The 18,705-nt window shown below is 44.5% G+C and overlaps 1 protein-coding gene across 3 annotated transcripts in view; it reads left to right on the forward strand.

Annotated features, from left to right (window-relative positions):
- Positions 1–18,705, forward strand: part of DPP6 (dipeptidyl peptidase like 6) — a 966,644-nt gene that overhangs the window by 605,212 nt on the left and 342,727 nt on the right. For all 3 annotated transcript variants that reach the window (XM_040260134.1, XM_040260132.1, XM_040260133.1), the window contains exon 3: positions 15,424–15,522. In XM_040260134.1, the coding sequence (XP_040116068.1) occupies positions 15,424–15,522 (99 nt within the window). The remainder of the gene's footprint in view (positions 1–15,423; positions 15,523–18,705) is intronic.

Raw genomic sequence — 18,705 nt, forward strand, 5'->3', positions numbered from 1 at the left:
ATACACACAGACACAGACACACACACACAGGCACACACAGACACACACACAGATATACACACAGACACACACACAGACACAGACACACACACACAGGCACACACACAGACACACACAGAGACACACAGACACAGACACACACAGACACACACACAGATATACACACAGACACACACACAGACACAGACACACAGACACAGGCACACACACAGACACAGACATGCACACACAAACACGCACACAGAGACACACAGACACAGACACACACAGAGAGAAACACACACACAAACACACACAGAGAGACATACAGACACACACAGACACACACACACACAGATACACACACAGACACACACAGACACACACAGATACAGACACACACACACGTGTACATGCTTATGGCCGATTCACGTTGTATGGCAGAAACCAATATAACTGTAAAGCAATTCTCCTCCAATTAAAGCATTTTTTAAATAGAAAAGATTGTCCCCTAAAGCTCCCAAGGAGCCCACCTTGATTTTGGCCCGTTTAAACTGATTTTAGGTTTCTGGGCTCCAAAAACCACGGGAGAATAAATTTCTCTTTTAAATGATCAGATCTGTGGCAACGTGTTAAAACAGTCCAAAGAAGCTGATAATAAAGGGAAACATTGCTAAGTGCCTTCAGTGATTTTACGGTGGCCACATCTTGAAGGCAGGCATGTAAGTGGACCCCCGGAGCCAACAGAACTAGGGAGAGGCACTGGCCACTTTGGACACCGTGGCCCAGTGACAGCCTCGCCGTGAGGCCCACCCCTGCTTCCCTGGCCTCTCCACTGAGCACCCACACCAGCTCCTCTCCCCTCCCTGGGGGACTCCTCTCAGCTTCAAAATGTGACTCTTTATCATCTCGACCGCCAGGAAAGGAGCTGAAATTCATTCACATTAAGGTATACACTTGCCTTTCTAAAAATTGGAGAGGAAAAGACGGTGTCTGCCTCCCACACCAATGTATTTCATTATTTTTGTTGTTCAGTTGTGTCCTACTCTTTGCGACCCCATGAATTGCAGCATGCCAGACTTTCCTGTCCTTCACTGTCTCCTGGAGTTTTCTCAAACTCATGTCCATTGAGTCAGGGATGCTATCTAACCATCTCATCCTCTGTTGTCCCCTTCTCCTCCTGCCCTCAATCCTTCCCAGCATCGGGGTCTTTTCCAGTGAGTTGACTCTTCACATCAGGGGGCCAAAGTACTGGAGCTTCAGCCTCAGCATCAGTCTTTCCAATGACTATTCAAGGTTGATTTCCATTAGGATTGACTGGTTTGATCTTGTTGTCCAAGGGACTCTCAAGAGTCTTCTCCAGCACCACAGTGCTCAGCCTTCTTTATCATCCAGCTCTCACATCCATACATGGCTACTGGAAAAACCATACTTTTGACTGTGCACACGGTTGTTGAAGGTGATGTCTCTGCTTTTTGATATGCTGTCTAGGTTTGTCATAGCTTTTCTTCCAAGGAGCAAGCGTCTTTTAACTTCATGGCTGCAGTCACTGCCTGCAGTGATTTTGGAACCCAAGAAAAACATTCATTAAACACATACAGACCCTACTTAACAATTCATATAAACTTAAGAGCAAGAACCAAATTAAAATAAATACAGGTCAATCAACAAAGTCAATAAATTTCAAATTAAGAAACAGTCATTTTGTGTGGCAGAAGATGAGGTTCCCGAAACTAAATCACCCCTTAAATGTGCTCAGGTGTTTGTTGTGACACCGATGTTTGGGTTGGACGTTGCATTGGACATGCCTGCTCTTGCCACACTGGGTAAAGCGTTGCCCTGCCCACCGTTTCTCTGCTGGGAGCTGCACTCTTTGTTCACAGAGACCCCTGTGCTTCTGGGAAACCAAACTAGCTGACTTGGCGTTGGTGCGTCATGAAGACGCACTCTCATTCAGGCAATTAATTTGCATATGAGTGTATTTTTATGATCAGAATATAACTTCATTAATATTTATTGCCCAAATAATATGAATAAACAGAAAAACAGTGAAAAAGGTACTAACAATTACAATTAAAATAAAAATAATAATACTTTTCTCATGCTATCCGTGCTACAACCAATCCCTCGGTATCATTCAGTCAGTTCAGTCGCTCAGTCGTGTCCAACTCTTTGCGACCCCATGAACCACAGCACGCCAGGCCTCCCTGTCCATCACCATCTCCTGGAGTTCACTCAGACTCACGTCCATCGTGTCCGTGGTGCCATCCAGCCATCTCATCCTCGGTCGTCCCTTTCTCCTCCTGCCCCCAATCCCTCCCAGCATCAGAGTCTTTTCCAGTGAGTCACTTCTTCGCATGAGGTGGCCAAAGTACTGGAGTTTCAGCTTTAGCATCATTCCTTCCAAAGAAATCCAAGGGTTGATCTCCTTCAGAATGGACTGGTTGGATCTCCTTGCAGTCCAAGGGACTCTCAAGAGTCTCCTCCAACACCACAGTTCAAAAGCATCAGTTCTTCAGTGCTCAGCCTTCTTCACAGTCCAACTCTCACATCCATATATGACCACAGGAAAAACCATAGCCTTGACTAGACGGACCTTAGTCAGCAAAGTAATGTCTCTGCTTTTGAATATGCTATCTAGGTAGGTCATAACTTTTCTTCCAAGGAGTAAGCGTCTTTTAATTTCATGGCTGCAGTCACCATCTGCAGTGATTTTGGACCCCCCAGAAATAAAGTCTGACACTGTTTCCACTGTTTCCCCATCTATTTCCCGTGAAGTGATGGGACCGGATGCCATGATCTTCGTTTTCTGAATGTTGAGCTTTAAGCCAACTTTTTCGCTCTCCTCTTTTACTTTCATCAAGAGGCTTTTTAGTTCCTCTTCACTTTCTGCCATAAGGGTGGTGTCATCTGCATATCTGAGGTTATTGATATTTCTCCTGCATGTGAGATGAGTGCAATTGTTTGGTAGTTTGAGCATTCTTTGGCATTGCCTTTCTTTGGGATTGGAATGAAAACTGACCTTTTCCAGTCCTGTGGCCACTGCTGAGTTTTCCACATTTGCTGGCATATTGAGTGCAGCACTTTCACAGCATCATCTTTCAGGATTTGAAACAGCTCAACTGGAATTCCATCACCTCCACTAGCTTTGTTTGTAGTGATGCTTTCTAAGGCCCACTTGACTTCACATTCCAAGATGTCTGGCTCTAGATTAGTGATCACATCATCATGGTTATCTGGGTCATGAAGATCTTTTTTGTATAGTTCTTCCGTGTATTCTTGCCACCTCTTCTTAATATCTTCTGCTTCTGTTAGGTCCATACCATTTCTGTCCTTTATCGAGCCCATCTTTGCATGAAATATTCCCTTGGTATCTCTAATTTTCTTGAAGAGATCTCTAGTCTTTCCCATTCTGTTGTTTTCCTCTATTTCTTTGCATTGATCGCTGTAGAAGGCTTTCTTATCTCTTCTTGCTATTCTTTGGAACTCTGCATTCAGATGCTTATATCTTTCCTTTTCTCCTTTGCTTTTTGCCTCTCTCCTTTTCACAGCTATTTGTAAGGCCTCCCCAGACAGCCATTTTGCTTTTTTGCATTTCTTTTCCATGGGGATGGTCTTGATCCCTGTCTCCTGTACAATGTCACGAACCTCAGTATCATTACTTTGGACCATTTCTGATTTTAATTCTTCCGGCATTTATTTCTGTCATTAATATGTTACGTTCATATGTCAATATTCACAGACTGCCTCCCATCCAAGTAGAACATTTAACTCACATTTCCTCTTGCTTTCTTTTCTCCACTCTGGGTTGGAGAAACTATCAGCTTGTTTTCAGTTCCTCTAGACAGGGGTGCCCAACCTCCAGGCCATGGGCCGGTACCTCCTGTCACATCAGCGGCAGCATTAGATTAGAAATAAAGTGCACAGCAAATGTGCTGGGCGTGACTCATCCCTAAACCATCCTCCCTCACCCTGCCCTCCCCCATTTGTGGAATAATTGCCTTCCATGAAACCCATCCCCAAGGCCAAAAAACGTTGGGGACCGCTGCTCTAGAGATCTCTTTCGTAAATTCCTATGAAAATGTCTTTACAAATGCATTTCCTGTGCTGCTGACCTTCAGTGGAGTCTCCTGGCTTCTCACCAGACAAGAGAGAGAAGCCAGTGCCCAGACGATCTTCTGCTCCATCCTACATGGTCCCTCCAGCTCTTCCTCCCAGCTCTCATCGGTAACATGTGCACTGTCCCACTTAATAAAATCTCCCACCAAACGGTTGATTTTAAAATGGAAAATTCTAACACAACACTGTAAATCAACTGTCCTTACAAAAAAGAATGCAGATCTTTAAAACAAAAGCAAAAGCATTTTGCTTCTGTATTGAAAACAATGAATTCATCTAAGTATCAAGAATGGGTTGCAGCTTTACCATGTACTGCAAAGTCTATGGATAATCAGCTAAAAATCTGTGAAAAATTAAAAAAGAGAAGTTATTCCAAATAAATAGATACATAAATTTTTAAATGGATAATTCATTTAACATTGACAATGTTTTGCTTAGACATGTATTTCTCTTTAAAACCTGACAAAGCTATAGAGAGAGAGAAATTGTAGTACTTTGTCACTAAACAGGTTGTCTAGAGGCATTCAGGTCAAATAGACTCTTCAATAGCTGCAGCTAGTTTATTCTTATTTGGACCTTGACTTTAGTAAACAGACCTGTTTTCTTAGCAATCCTAATGAATGGTTTCTATTTGAAATTAAAAAGTAAAACTATCTTCATTGCAGACAAAATGAAAAAGTTGTGTAGATAATGCTAATACATTTAGGGGTAGTTTTAGAAAGAACATGGAATACAAGGTCTATATTCAAATATTAATTGTATGTCTTAGGCACTAGCAGCAAAACTTTGGAAATTGAAATTTTGAGAATGCTAGTTGTATTAGTTGCCTGGGCTGACCTAATGAAGCCACAGAGAGGATTCAAACAACAGAAATGTATTTTCTCACAGTTCGTGAGTCTTTACGCCCTAGGTGAAGGGCCAGCAGGGTTGGTTTCTAGTGTGGCCTCTCCTCCTGGCTGCAGATGGACCTGGTCACTGGGTCTCACATTGCTTTTTCTCTGCTTGGATGTGCAGGGGGAGAGAGAGATGGAGAGAGCTCTGTCTCTAGTCCTGTCTCCTTACAAGGAGACCAGTGCTGCTGGACCAGAGCCCCACATTTATGATCTCAATTCACCGCCTCCTTCAAGGCTCTGTTGCCGGATATAATCACATTGAGGATTAAGGCTTCCACATATGATTTGGAGAGAGAAGAGTCGGTTCAGCCCATAACACCATTACATGTGGACATCTGATGCGAAGATCTGACTCATTGGAAAGACCCTGATGCTGGGGAAGATTGAGGGCAGGAGGAGAAGGGGACAACAGAGGATGAGATGGTGGGTTGGCATCACCAACTCGATGGACATGGGTTTGACCTAACTCTGGGAGTTGGTGATGGACAGGGAGAGGCCTGCTGTGCTGCAGTCCATGGGGTCACAAAGAGTCGGACACGACTGAGCAACATGGACATCTTTGCTGTGTATTATTTTGCCTACATGGTCTGACCTCTGGCCTTCAAAGATTTACATCCATCCCACATACAAAGTATATCCACTCTGTTCTGAGACCCCAGAAGTGTCAAACTATTCCAGAATCAATTCAAAGTCCAAAATTTCATCAGCTCTGCAGTCCCAAATGCTATCATCTAAATAATCTCAGTGAGTTGTGAGTAAGACTCTGGGTATACTCTATCCCAGGGCACGATTCATCACGATTGTGAACCTGTGGAACTAAAGAAATAAGTGGTGTCTTCTGAACGTAATGGTGAGACAGGCATAGGGTAACAGTTCTAAATACTTCTGTTCCAAAAAAGGAGAAATTTGAAGGAAGAAAGGAGTTACCAGTTCCAAAGCACTTCTGAATGCACCTGGGCGTGCTCCTGCGTGTAAAGTCCTGGGAATAATGGTCTGCAGACTGCAACTCTGTCCTCCGGGGATCGTGTATCTTCTTCATGGAAGGCAGCATGAGTTTGTAGCTGGGTAGTTTTATCAGCGTATTTCTTGTCTGAGGAGGCTGGAGGTCTGCCAGCCTTCTCTTATTTCATAGTCTCTCTGTCCTTTTCAGTCCAAGCTGGCAGAGCTTCTGCAGATACACAATTCTTCAGAACCTGTGGGTTTCCTGTGTATGTCATGGGCATTCATTCCATTAGACCAGAGACCCCTCCATAGGGGTTAGCTAGATACTCCCGTCTCTGTGTTTGGCTTCTGCTGAGACGGCTGAGAAGATTATGAGTTACACAGTTAGGCTCTTCAATGAGATTTTTATGTGACTGAATACCCTGAGATTTTGATCTTGCAGTCGTATTGGCAAAAGTAAGTTAAGCCACATCTAGTGAAGTGAATTTCTCAACTTTCACATTTTTTACAGTCTGGGTAAGGGGAGATAATTCTCCAAAGGAAAGACAGAAATAGCCAATAAACATATGAAAAGATACTCAACACTATTAGGGTTGAAACATTATTCACCCAGAAAAAGGAATGAAGTGCTGGTACATATTATTACATATTATCACATGGATGAAACTTGAAAATGAAATATACCAATAAAAAAGACCAAGATATTATACAACTCCATATGAATTACTCATAGTAACCAAATGTATAGATACAGAAAACAAATTTTTCATTGCTTAGGATTGGGAATAAAAGGGTGGACGTGGGGAATGGCTGCTCATGGTTATGGAGTTTTAGAGAGGAACAATGAAAATGTTCTAAACTTAGGCCATAGCGCTGCTGCTCTTGTTCAGTTGCTTAGTCGTGTCTGACTCTTTGCGACCCCGTGAACAGCGGCACACCAGGCTTCCCTCTCCTTCACTGTCTCCCGGAGTTTGTTCAAACTCATGTCCATTGAGTCGGTGATGCCATCCAGCCATCTCCTCCTCTGTCATCCCCTTCTCCTCCTGCCCTCAATCTTTCCCACCATCAGGGTCTTTTCCAATGAGTCAGCTCTTCGCGTCAGGTGGCCAGAGTACTGGAGCTTTAGCTTCAGCATCAGTCCTTCCAATGAATATTCAGGACTGATTTCCCTTAGGACTGACTGGTTTGATCACCTTGCAGTCCACGGGACTCTCAAGAGTCTGCTCCAGCACACTTCGAAAGCCTCAGTTCTTCTGCGCGCAGCCTTCCTTATGGCCCAACTCTGCTGGAAAAACCCTAGCTGTGCCTGTGTGCACCTTTGCTGACAAAGTGATATCTCTGCTTTAGACTATGCTGTCTAGGTGTGTCCTAGCTTCTCTTCCAAAGAGCAAGTGTCTTTTAATCTAATGGCTGCAGTCACTGTGCTCAGTGATTTTGGAGCCCAAGAAAATAAAATTTATCACTGCTTTCACTTTACCCCTCTGTTTGCCAAGAAGTGATGGGACTGGATGCCATGATCTTAGGTTTTTGAATGTTGAGTTTCAAGCCAGCTTTTTTCACTCTCCTCTTGCACCCTAATCAAGACGCTCTTTAGATCCGCTTCACCTTCTGCCATTAGAATGGCATCATCTGCATATCTGAGGTTGTTGATATGTTACCTGCTTTAAATGTCATTGTTCCTAAGACGTTGACAGTGAAGCATAACTAAATTTATTCTTTCATTATGTCCAGAATCTACTGAAGAAATATGAGTAGTATGTACAGGAGACTTCATTATTTATTGTACTTTTTCTATTAAAAGAGAAGAGAAAAGAAATCTAATTGGAATTATTGGACCCCACCTCTAACCGTATCTGGCACAGAGCGCTCATTTCGCACGGACACGCAGGCACGTTCCGTCTGTGTTCACTGAGCTGGTTCCTTTCCTGCACAGCTGTGTTAGGATGCTTGTTAATGGAAAAGGCTGCAGCGACTTGCTTCTCAGCAAACTCTGTGTCATTGGAACTTGTGAATTAACAGTGCAGACACTGAAAAATGAAAAATTGATTTCCACATGTTCTTCCTTAGGTGTTTGTATGGAAACGCACACAGATTATCAACTTCTATAGAAATAACGCACAAGTTTCCCAGTGACTGATTCTGAGCATTAGAGTAGTTTTGCTCTGTGTCTCAGGCTGGGGTCTGTCTCCCTGTGGATTGGCACCTGACATGCACTGTCCTTTTCCTCTTCGAGTTTTTAAAGCACTTGGTACTTGACATCACCCACACTGTTCACAGCAGAGTGACCGCTTGCTCTGTGCCCGTCATTATTGATCTGAATTGATGGCCAAGTCTTTTCCAGTTAAGGAAATGTACACCTTTAAAAGTTTTTCCCAATCTTTTCTTTATTACAGAAAACATTTTTACCTGGAGAGCAGTGTTCTATCAGGATCATGATAAACATTATCTGCGTTTTGTGATTTTGGAGCCCAAGAAAATAAAATTTATCACTGCTTTCACTGTACCCCTTCTGTTTGCCAAGAAGTGATGGGACTGGATGCCATGATCTTAGTTTTTTGAATGTTGAGTTTCAAGCCAGCTTTTTTTCACTCTCCTCTTGCACCCTAATCAAGAGGCTCTTTAGATCCGCTTCACCTTCTGCCATTAGTGCCAAGAAAATGCACGGGTCATAGCAAACACCCTCTTCCAACAACACAAAAGAAGACTCTACACATGGACATCACCAGATGGTCAACACCGAAATCAGATGGATTATATTCTTTGCAGCCAAAGATGGAGAAGCTCTATACAGTCAACAAAAGCAAGACCAGGAGCTGACTGTGGCTCAGATCATGAACTCCTTATTGTCAAATTCAGACTTATATTGAAGAAAGTAGGGAAAACCGCTAGACCATTCAGGTATGACCTAAATCAAATCCCTTATGATTATACAGTGGAAGTGAGAAATAGATTTAAGGGTCTAGATCTAATAGATAGAGTGCCTGATGAACTATGGAATGAGGTTCGTGACATTGTACAGGAGACAGGGATCAAGACCATCCCCATGGAAAAGAAATGCAAAATAGCAAAATGGCTGTCTGGGGAGGCCTTACAAATAGCTGTGAAAAGACGAGAGGTGAAAACCAAGGGAGAAAGGGGAAGATATAAGCATCTGAATGCAGAGTTCCAAAGAATAGCAAGGAGAGAGAAGAAAGCCTTTTTCGGCAATCAGTGCAAAGAAATAGAGGAAAACAACAGAATGGGAAAGACTAGAGACCTCTTCAAGAAAATTAGAGATACCAAGGGAACATTTCATACAAGGATGGGCTCGATAAAGGACAGAAATGGTCTGGACCTAACAGAAGCAGAGAGATTAAGAAGAGGTGGCAAGAATACACGGAAGAACTGTACAAAAAAGATCTTCACGACCAAGATAATCATGATGATGTGATCACTAATCTAGAGCCAGACATCTTGGAATATGAAGTCAAGTGGGCCTTAGAAAGCATCACTATGAACAAAGCTAGTGGAGGTGATGGAATTCCAGTTGAGCTATTTCAAATCCTAAAAGATGATGCTGTGAAAGTGCTGCACTCAATATGCCAGCAAATGTGGAAAACTCAGCACTGGCCACAGGACTGGAAAAGGTCGGTTTTCATTCCAATTTCAAAGAAGGGCAATGCCAAAGAATGCTCAAACTACCGCACAATTGCACTCATCTCACATGCTAGTAAAGTAATGCTCAAAATTCTCCAAGCCAGACTTCAGCAATACATGAACCGTGAACTTCCTGATGTTCAAGCTGGATTTAGAAAAGGCAAAGGAACCAGAGATCAAATTGCCAACATCCACTGGATCATGGAAAAGGCAAGAGAGTTCCAGAAAAACATCCATTTCTGCTTTATTGTCTATGCTAAAGCCTTTGACTGTGTGGATCACAATAAACTGTGGAAAATTCTGAAAGAGATGGGAATACCAGACCACCTGACCTGCCTCTTGAGGAATCTGTATGCAGGTCAGGAAGCAACAGTTAGAACTGGACATGGAACAACTGACTGCTTCCAAATAGGAAAAGGAGTACGTCAAGGCTGTATATTGTCACCCTGCTTATTTAGCTTCTATGCAGAGTACATCATGGGAAACGCTGGACTGGAAGAAACACAAGCTGGAATCAAGATGGCCGGGAGAAATATCAATAACCTCAGATATGCAGATGACACCACCCTTATGGCAGAAAGTGAAGAGGAGCTAAAAAGCCTCTTGATGAAAGTGAAAGAGGAGAGCGAAAAAGTTGGCTTAAAGCTCAACATTCAGAAAACGAAGATCATGGCATCTGGTCCCATCACTTCATGGGAAATAGATGGGGAAACAGTAGAAACAGTGTCAGAGTTTATTTTGGGGGGCTCCCAAATCACTGCCGATGGTGACTGCAGCCATGAAATTAAAAGACACTTACTCCTTGGAAGGAAAGTTATGACCAACATAGATAGCATATTGAAAAGCAGAGACATTACTTTGCCTACTAAGGTCCGTCTAGTCAAGGCTATGGTTTTTCCTGTGATCATATATGGATGTGAGATTTGGACTATGAAGAAGGCTGAGCGCCAAAGAATTGATGCTTTTGAACTGTAGTGTTGGAGAAGACTCTTGAGAGTCCCTTGGACTGCAAGGAGATCCAACCAGTCCATTCTGAAGGAGATCAACCCTGGGATTTCTTTGGAAGCGATGATGCTAAAGCTGAAACTCCAGTACTTTGGCCACCTCATGCGAAGAGTTGAGTCATTGGAAAAGACTCAGATGCTGGGAGGGATTGGGGGCAGGAGGAGAAGGGGACGACTGAGGATAAAATGGCTAGATGGCATCATGGACTTGATGGACGTGAGTCTGAGTGAACTCCGGGAGTTGGTGATGGACAGGGAGGCCTGGCATGCTGCGATTCATGGGGTCACAAAGAGTCGGACAGGACTGAGCGACTGAACTGAACTGAACTACTGTCCTCCTGCACATGTTTAGAGAAGCCACTTAGCCTCTCAGGAGCTCAGGTCTACCTCCAAAAAATGGCTTTCTTTCCTCCTCCTTGCAGGGTTGAGAGGTAATAACTGTCAGAGTCCTCCGAACACAGCAAAACATTTTAGAATTGTCACTTTACATCACAAGGACCCAAAGAAACCATCCCTGAAAGCAGTACACCAGCTTAACACACATGAGACCTTGATTCCAAAGAAATAGAAATCTTTTAGGCACAGCAGAAAATTACTGAAAAGTTTTTTTCAAAATTATCAGTTTGATAAAAAAGCTTGTAACCTAACAGCAGATGAGCTTCTTGATGAAGCTAATTTGGAATATTAGGAATTAAAATTAATTATTTAGAAAATTAAAACAGCAAAATGAAAGAGCTTGATTCACTAAAGAAAAAAATAGATAAAAATTGAGCTGAAGACATAATGCAAATCCTCCCAGAGACATAAAAATGTAAGAGACCTAGAGGTTCCTGGTGAGGTCCAGTGGGGTCTGGAATGATGGCGAAGCAGTATTGAATTGGACAGTTACTGACAACATTCCTGATGCAGAGAAAGGCAGTTCTTAGACTGTAAAGAGTACTGACTGGTAAGCAGGTTATTTAAAGAAAAGCCACAATTGGACATTTTTCTAATGGAATTTCAGAATATCAAATATGGGAGACTATACCTTCCTCGGTGGGCATTTTCAGCTCACACTTTCTACTGCACCAATACCAATGCGCTCACAGTCTCCTGAAAACACGGCAGTCATCAGTGCCTTCGTGGCCTTGCAGTCCTCCCAGCTTGAATGTTCCTCCGTTATGTTATCTTGGCCAGCAGGGTCTTTTCTCAATTTCCCCCGCCTTTTGGCCTGCAGCCTCCTGCACACCAGGCGCGGCTGCCCTCAGCCCTGTCACTCTCGCAGTGTGGTCACTCTCTCAGCGCTGGTTCCATTTCTCTTTGAGATTTGGAGAGTCAGAATCACTGACAAGGTCTCTCATTTGTGATTCTTTGGGGCTCAGCCTGACTTCGGAAAATGGCAGTCGCTTGTGCTGGTCCCCACCTCAGAGGATTTTGGAATGCATCAGGCTGTAAGTCAGTAGCTTAGTTAGAGAGCACCTGGCCGTGTGCACAAGCCGTCAGGCTCCAGAGGGGCCAGCAGAGAGTGTCTTGAGGAGGGAGGGCTGACCATGGACAGGAGCGTCTGTCCCGGATTGAATGGAGCCCTTTCTATAGTAACGCCGTAGTGTGTGGTAATGGTATAGTGATGGCATAGAGTAATGCTGCCACTGTAGGCTCTCCCTATTTAAGTCATGTAAGATTTTAAAGTATTTTTTTAAAAAGCCAAGGAAGTAGTAGTTTTTTAAAAATAAAACACATTTTCGGTGGTCCAGTGGTTAAGCCTCCATGCTTCCAACGCAGGGGGCGTGAATTCAATCCCTGGTCAGGGGGAGCTCTGCATGCCATGCAGTGTGGCAAAAAAAAAAAAAAAACACAACAACTTTTTGTTTTGATGCATAGGACAGTCATTTGTGAAAAGAAAAATTTTTTCAGAAAGTGAGTAGGTCAGCTTTTCATATTTGACCCAAAGTTTGTGTAAATGGCCGTCTTTCATTCTTATTGGGCTTCCCGTGGATACCAAAATGTGGAGCTAGAACCATCCCTGAATAGAAGTGTTTACTTAAGATAAAATTTAAGTTTTAATATGATTAGTTATTTTCTGACCATGTATCTGAGTGTCTTTGACATATTTACTCTTGTTCTTGTTTTATCTGTTGTATTTTAATTGAAATATATTTGACACTGTGTAAGTTTACAGTGTCCCAGGTGGCGCTAGTGGTGAAGAATACGCCTGCCAGTACGGGAGACGTGAAAGAGGGGGGCTCGATCCCCAGGTCGGGAAGATCTCCAGGAGGAGGGCGTGGCAGCCCGCTCCAGTATTCTTGCCTGGAGAATCCTATGGACAGAGGAGCCTTTCAGGGTCCACAGGGTCGCAAAGAGTCGGACACGACTGCGTGACTCACACACAGGTTTAAGGTGCACAGCATGTTGGCTGATGCCTTTACATGTTGCAATCTGATTGCCTTTGTAGGATCAGCTAACACCCTCTGTAAGGCCACATGATTAGGTTCTTTTTCAGGGTGGGAAAAATTAAGATCTAGTCTCTTACCTAGTTTGAGGTTTATAGTACAGTTTTGTCGTCTCTAATTACTAAATGTGCATGAGAGCTCCAGGACTTATCAACTAGTTGCAAATATACTTCTTAATGACTAGTTCACGGTATAACTCTATTAGATCGATGTCTAGTAATCTTTAGATTTTTAATTTATTGTCTGTTTTCCATACTGAAATGCATCGTGCTTGAAGCAGTGTATCTCTTTTCGAGACTGCTTCAGAGGCAGATAAGAAAGTCCTAGAGGGAAGAACTGGGCTTGGTTTTAACATGCTTTGATTAGCACCTAGGAGAGCTCCACATACCATCAGGTCTAACAGGAAGGCCACCTCAAGCCTCATCATTCCGTACATTTCAAAAGACTTTTACATGCCCTAATCCTATTTGAGATGTAAGATACAAGTCAGTGTGCAACATTTCTGCGAATTTCAGTAATCTTTCATGCCCAGGGAGGCCACAAAAAAGAAACCATAGGAGATGTAACAAAATCTATATGCTAGAATCCTAGAAGCTTTGAGGATTTCATTCAGAGATTATCATTTTTTCATTCTGTAATATAAATTTTTTGTTGTTTCCCCAACCTGCCACAGAATTTGAAACAGAAAGCTGAAAGAGGCAAAGGGTACTGTTGAGGGCAAGCACTACGGCAGCCCAAGAAGTGAAGCCTGGCTCAACAGCCAGAACTGGAAAGAGAAAGAAACATAACAACCAGACATCCCCGTGTAAAAACACGGTGATCTGAAACCACCTCACGCAGGATGCCCACAGACCTACACACCCCAGCTAACACTCGCGATAACCCCACGCAGCAGCCCAGCACAAAACTAAAGAAATGGGGACCGGCATCTCCAGGAAAAGGGCAGCAAAAGAGGCATCTTTTATTTCACAGAGCAGGGTCGTAAATAAACATTCTACGTAAATGACGGACATCAGACAGAGTTAGGTTAGAGAGTGTCTTGGTAGTATGACAGCAGTGGGGGTGGTTCGATGTCCTGTCCGGTGGGGGTTTTGCGGGGAGAGGTGCTCTTGCTTTACAAAGTGGTGTTGGCTTCTGCTGGCCGCAGTGTGACTCAGCTGTAGGTATGCACACGGCCCCTCCCTCCGGAGCCTCCCTCCCACCTCCCCCAGCCCACCCCTCTCTATCCGCAGAGAGATGGCCTCCCCAAGCCAAGCTCCTTGCTCGACACGCAGCTTCCCGCTCGCTGTCTAGCAGTGTGGCCGTGTCAGTCCCAGCCTCCCGGTCATCCCGTCTCCTGCCCCCGCCACTTCCGCACGTTCTGTTCCCTGCGTTTGCGTCTCTGTTCCCACCCGGCTTCAATCTGCTCAGACTCACAGGTCAGAAGGTGGACAGCCTATTGTCTTGTCAACGTAGATGAGTGAATTTTTGTGCCTGTAATGAGAGAACCTCTCTGAGGCAGGTCTAAATCCCCAGAAACTTCAGCCTTAGGAAGTAGGCTAAAAGCTGCCAGGCTCCTAAAGTCTCCCCGCTGGTGTCATTACCTGAATACCTCCTCTTGGGATGGGTGTTCAAGTCTTATCCCGGGTGCTTACTCCCAAGCCTGCTGATCCAGGGGAGGCGGGGAGGTCAGAATCTGGTAGTTGGCACACAGAATGTGGGGTATGTCCTTATCTGGAGGACTACTCCCCAACCTGAAGGCCGCCAGGAACGAGTGAGGCATGTGGGGGATAAATACCTAAGGAAGGCGCTACTTGTTTTTGGATTTCAGGCGCCCAGTGTGTGGTTTGCTGTTACCGTTATGAATGCTTAATGAATGACTGGTTACATAACACAATTGTGGTCCCTTCTCTTTTTAAACGATTTCCACCTTATTGCTCATCAGTCAGGTTTTCAACAGTCATTTACCTTCATATCTAAGAAATACGGTAGTTTTCATTTTACAGGTAGAGAGGGCATAGCGATGCCATTTTACCGTACTGTGATTCCCCTTACCATAGCTTTTGATAGCTTTGTTGTGATTGTTCAGTCCCTCAGACACGTCCGACTCTTTTATGACCCTGTGGACTGTAGCCTGCCCACCAGGCTTCTCTGTCCGTGGGATTTCTCAGGCAAGAACACCGGAGTGGGTTGCCATTTCCTTCTCCTGGGGATCAAACTGGCATCTCCTGCATTGGCAGGAAGATTTTTTTTACCACTGAGCCACCTGGTAGCTAAGCTATTGATAAAAGCAAAAAGCATGCCTGGCTTTTGTTCAGCACTATGTATAGAAATTATGTTTAACCCTGTGTACTATTTGTGGGTGGCAATCAGAATTTTATGGTCCTCTCTTTTTTAACCAAGGAATAAAATTTTTTGTCTCTGCGCCTTGCTCTTTTCTAGCGGAAGATAACAGTCTGTCTCAAAAGAAGAAGGTGACTGTGGAAGACCTCTTCAGTGAAGATTTCAAAATCCACGACCCCGAGGCTAAGTGGATAAGTGGTGAGTCCTGAGTGCGTTTGGGGAATCTCTCCTGCTCTCTGCCACTCTTTGAGAGCTTGGGTTTTGTCATTTGCCTTTCACCTTCTCTCTCTGGCTGTAGAAGTGGACCCACAGAGCTCTTGCTGTGGTCTCATCTCATTATCATTCTAAGAAAATGTGTGTCTGGTCAAATCAGGCTGCTCCTTCATGAGAAATGGGTCTTCAGTGTCGCCTCCCTGAATCACTGCTTCTCAGACCCAGACGTGAGATGTTGCTAAGCAACAGGACAGGGAGAGACACAGCTGAGCCTTCCTCCCTTCTCCGAATTTATTTATTCCCTTTTGTACTCCTCTTGCTTTCACTCCCATCTAGGTCCAGGCACCAAAAGGAACTGAAGGGATTCTTCTAGAATGCTGCCTAGGGAAGGGAACAGTGGAGTCCAGTGCCCACCTGTGGATAACTTAATCTTCCTCTCGAGTTTCAGTCTAGATGAAATCTTGTTTTCTTGTTTGGGGGATTTTTTTTTTTTTTAACCACAAAGCAACATAGAACTGGAGGTGAAAGGCAGTTTGTTTATAATACATTTGTTGGTTCAAAATAGTCTATTTCCTTTAGTTGGGCCTGAAATAATTCTAGACTGCAGTCCTGGGGAAAAGGGATGTAAGTGACTGCTCCCCCATCCTCTGCAGGCTTCTCTGCATCCCTCTTGCACAGTCTGGTCCTAAGACCTCTCCAGTTATCTCCACAGATACTGTTTTCATTTCGTCTTGGCCTCCATGGGATGCACTTGAAAACTGACCCTCGGGGCAGAGAACCTGTGTAGTGGAATACTAGAGGTCAGTTCACAGCCTGGCTTTTATAGTAAATGAGGCCAAGAGAGGTTAAGTGACTTCTCTGAGGTCACAGAGCTAGTTAGTGACACAGCTAAAGCTGGAAGCCTGTCTCCTACCTTCCTCCCCATTTTGTGCGCTTTCCACTGATACTTTGTTGAATGACACTGTGGCATATTTTCTCGCTGTCAAACTCCTCTGAAATGCCATTTATGCTTCACGAACTGTTGAAAAGCAACCAGCAATGACTCTTTGCTTTCCATCTCCCACTGGGCAATAGCTTCTCCTTTGTCCTTCACTGTGGCTGCCGTATTAATTTCTGGTTCTTAGATTTGCTTATTTAAAAATGAAAGAAGTAGCTGAATCTCAGAGGGAATGCATTTTATAAGAGGGAATTGGGAAGAAATGAGAGCAGCGTACTGTGAATACCAGTAGGAGGCACACACAGAAATCCAGATCACTGATAGAGCCACGCTCTTTGTTGTTTGAGGAAATACTGTTACCTTTGGTCCTGAGGGGACTTGGCATGTGCTTCCTGTTTGTGTGTACCCATCGCAGAGAGAGGGTTGAGCACTGATCACATGCTCTGGGCCAGATCTTGGGAATGAAAGATGATGACTGTCTTCTTAAGCAGCACAGCATCATTCAGGAGACAAAGAGCGTCCGGTGGTAGTCATGACACAAAGTGCAGGAAGGCTGTGATTTTTCTCGTTCTTCCCGAGAAGGAGTTTCAAAGATGGTTCATACACTCGGTCTCAAAGGCACAGGGTTCAGAGGCAGTCGGAGGGGGACCCTGCAAAGACCCCATGAGTGCTCAAATAATATAGGCAAGCCTTTAGAATAGAGTTTCCATGGCCTCCGGCTTGGCTCGCCTCAGCATTCCCTATGCAGACAATGTAAAAAGTGTAGGCAGAGATCTGGAGGCTCAAGGGCACCCCAGTTTCTACAGGAACCCGTGTTGGTTGCTGTTATAAGGTGTTGGTCTTTCATGAACTAATTTATGCTGCAGAGGCATGGAGCTGGTCCTGAGATGTGCTGGCTTTCTGGCCAGAATTTCATTCTATCCACAAAGTTGGGAGTTAATACAAGCAGTCAGGAAGTGGCCTTGTGCCCAGCAGACAATGCCCAGCAGGTTAAATCTACTCATAAGATGACCTGTGGTTCAAAGAAACATGCCTTTTATGTCCAGGAGCTTTTGTAAGAGGAGTCTTTCTTTGTAATTATAGGCACAGGGTGAAGTATTGTTGTGGGGTAACCAAGTGGTCAGGTCTCCCCAGAGACCAGGCACCATCAGAAATCCAAGGGAACATAACTGATTCCTCCCCCCACCCTATTTTCTAGCTGCCCCTCCTCCTCTCACTGATTCCTCTTCCTGATCAGTCTCATTCTTCCCGCTCCTTGAAGATGCAGTACCTTAAAGTGAATGAAGCGACTTTGTGGTGACTGACTGACGGTGCCTTACAATGTGAGTTTCACAAATGCCACAAAGAATTCATTCGTTTTCTGACCTTACAAGTCTAAATGTGAAAACCCAGGGAAAGAATCCTACCTTTCATAGGATTGTTGATCGTCATGGAGCTGAGATGAGCTTTAGAAATGGTCAGAACATTAATTCATTTAATTAGTGTTTATTGAGTGTCTACATGGAGAAGGCAATGGCACCCCACTCCAGTGCTCTCGCCCGGAAAATCCCATGGACGGAGGAGCCTGGTGGGCTGCAGTCTATCGGGTCGCGAAGAGTCGGACACGACTTGGCGACTTCACTTTCACTTTTCACTTTCATGCATTGGAGAAGGAAATGGCAACCCACTCCACTGTTCTTGCCTGGAGAATCCCAGGGACGGGGGAGCCTGGTGGGCTGCCGTCTATGGGGTCGCACAGAGTTGGACACGACTGAAGCGACTTAGCAGCAGCAGAAGAGTGTCTACAATGTAGCAGGCAAGTTGCTGGACCCCAGAAAAGACATGGTCTTGCCCATGGAACAGTTTCCCTTTGGGTGACTTGGAGTCACCCCCACCCCCACCACAACCATCTACCACCATCATCACTACAACAGCCTCATTCTTCTCCTCTTCCTCCTCTCTCCTCTGTCTGCACTTCCTCTCCTTCTTCTTCCTTGCTACCATCATCACCACCACCACCACCACCACCATCATCACCATCACCACCACCATCACCACCACCACCATCACCACTACCACCATCATCACCACCACCATCATCACCATCATCACCACCACCATCACCACCATGACCACCACCACCATCATCACCATCACCACTACCACCATCATCACCACCACCATCATCACCATCATCACCACCACCATCACCACCATGACCACCACCACCATCATCACCATCACCACCACCA

Source organism: Oryx dammah, unplaced genomic scaffold, assembly GCF_014754425.2.
Source record: "Oryx dammah isolate SB20612 unplaced genomic scaffold, SCBI_Odam_1.1 HiC_scaffold_18, whole genome shotgun sequence".
Lineage (NCBI taxonomy): Eukaryota > Metazoa > Chordata > Mammalia > Artiodactyla > Bovidae > Oryx > Oryx dammah.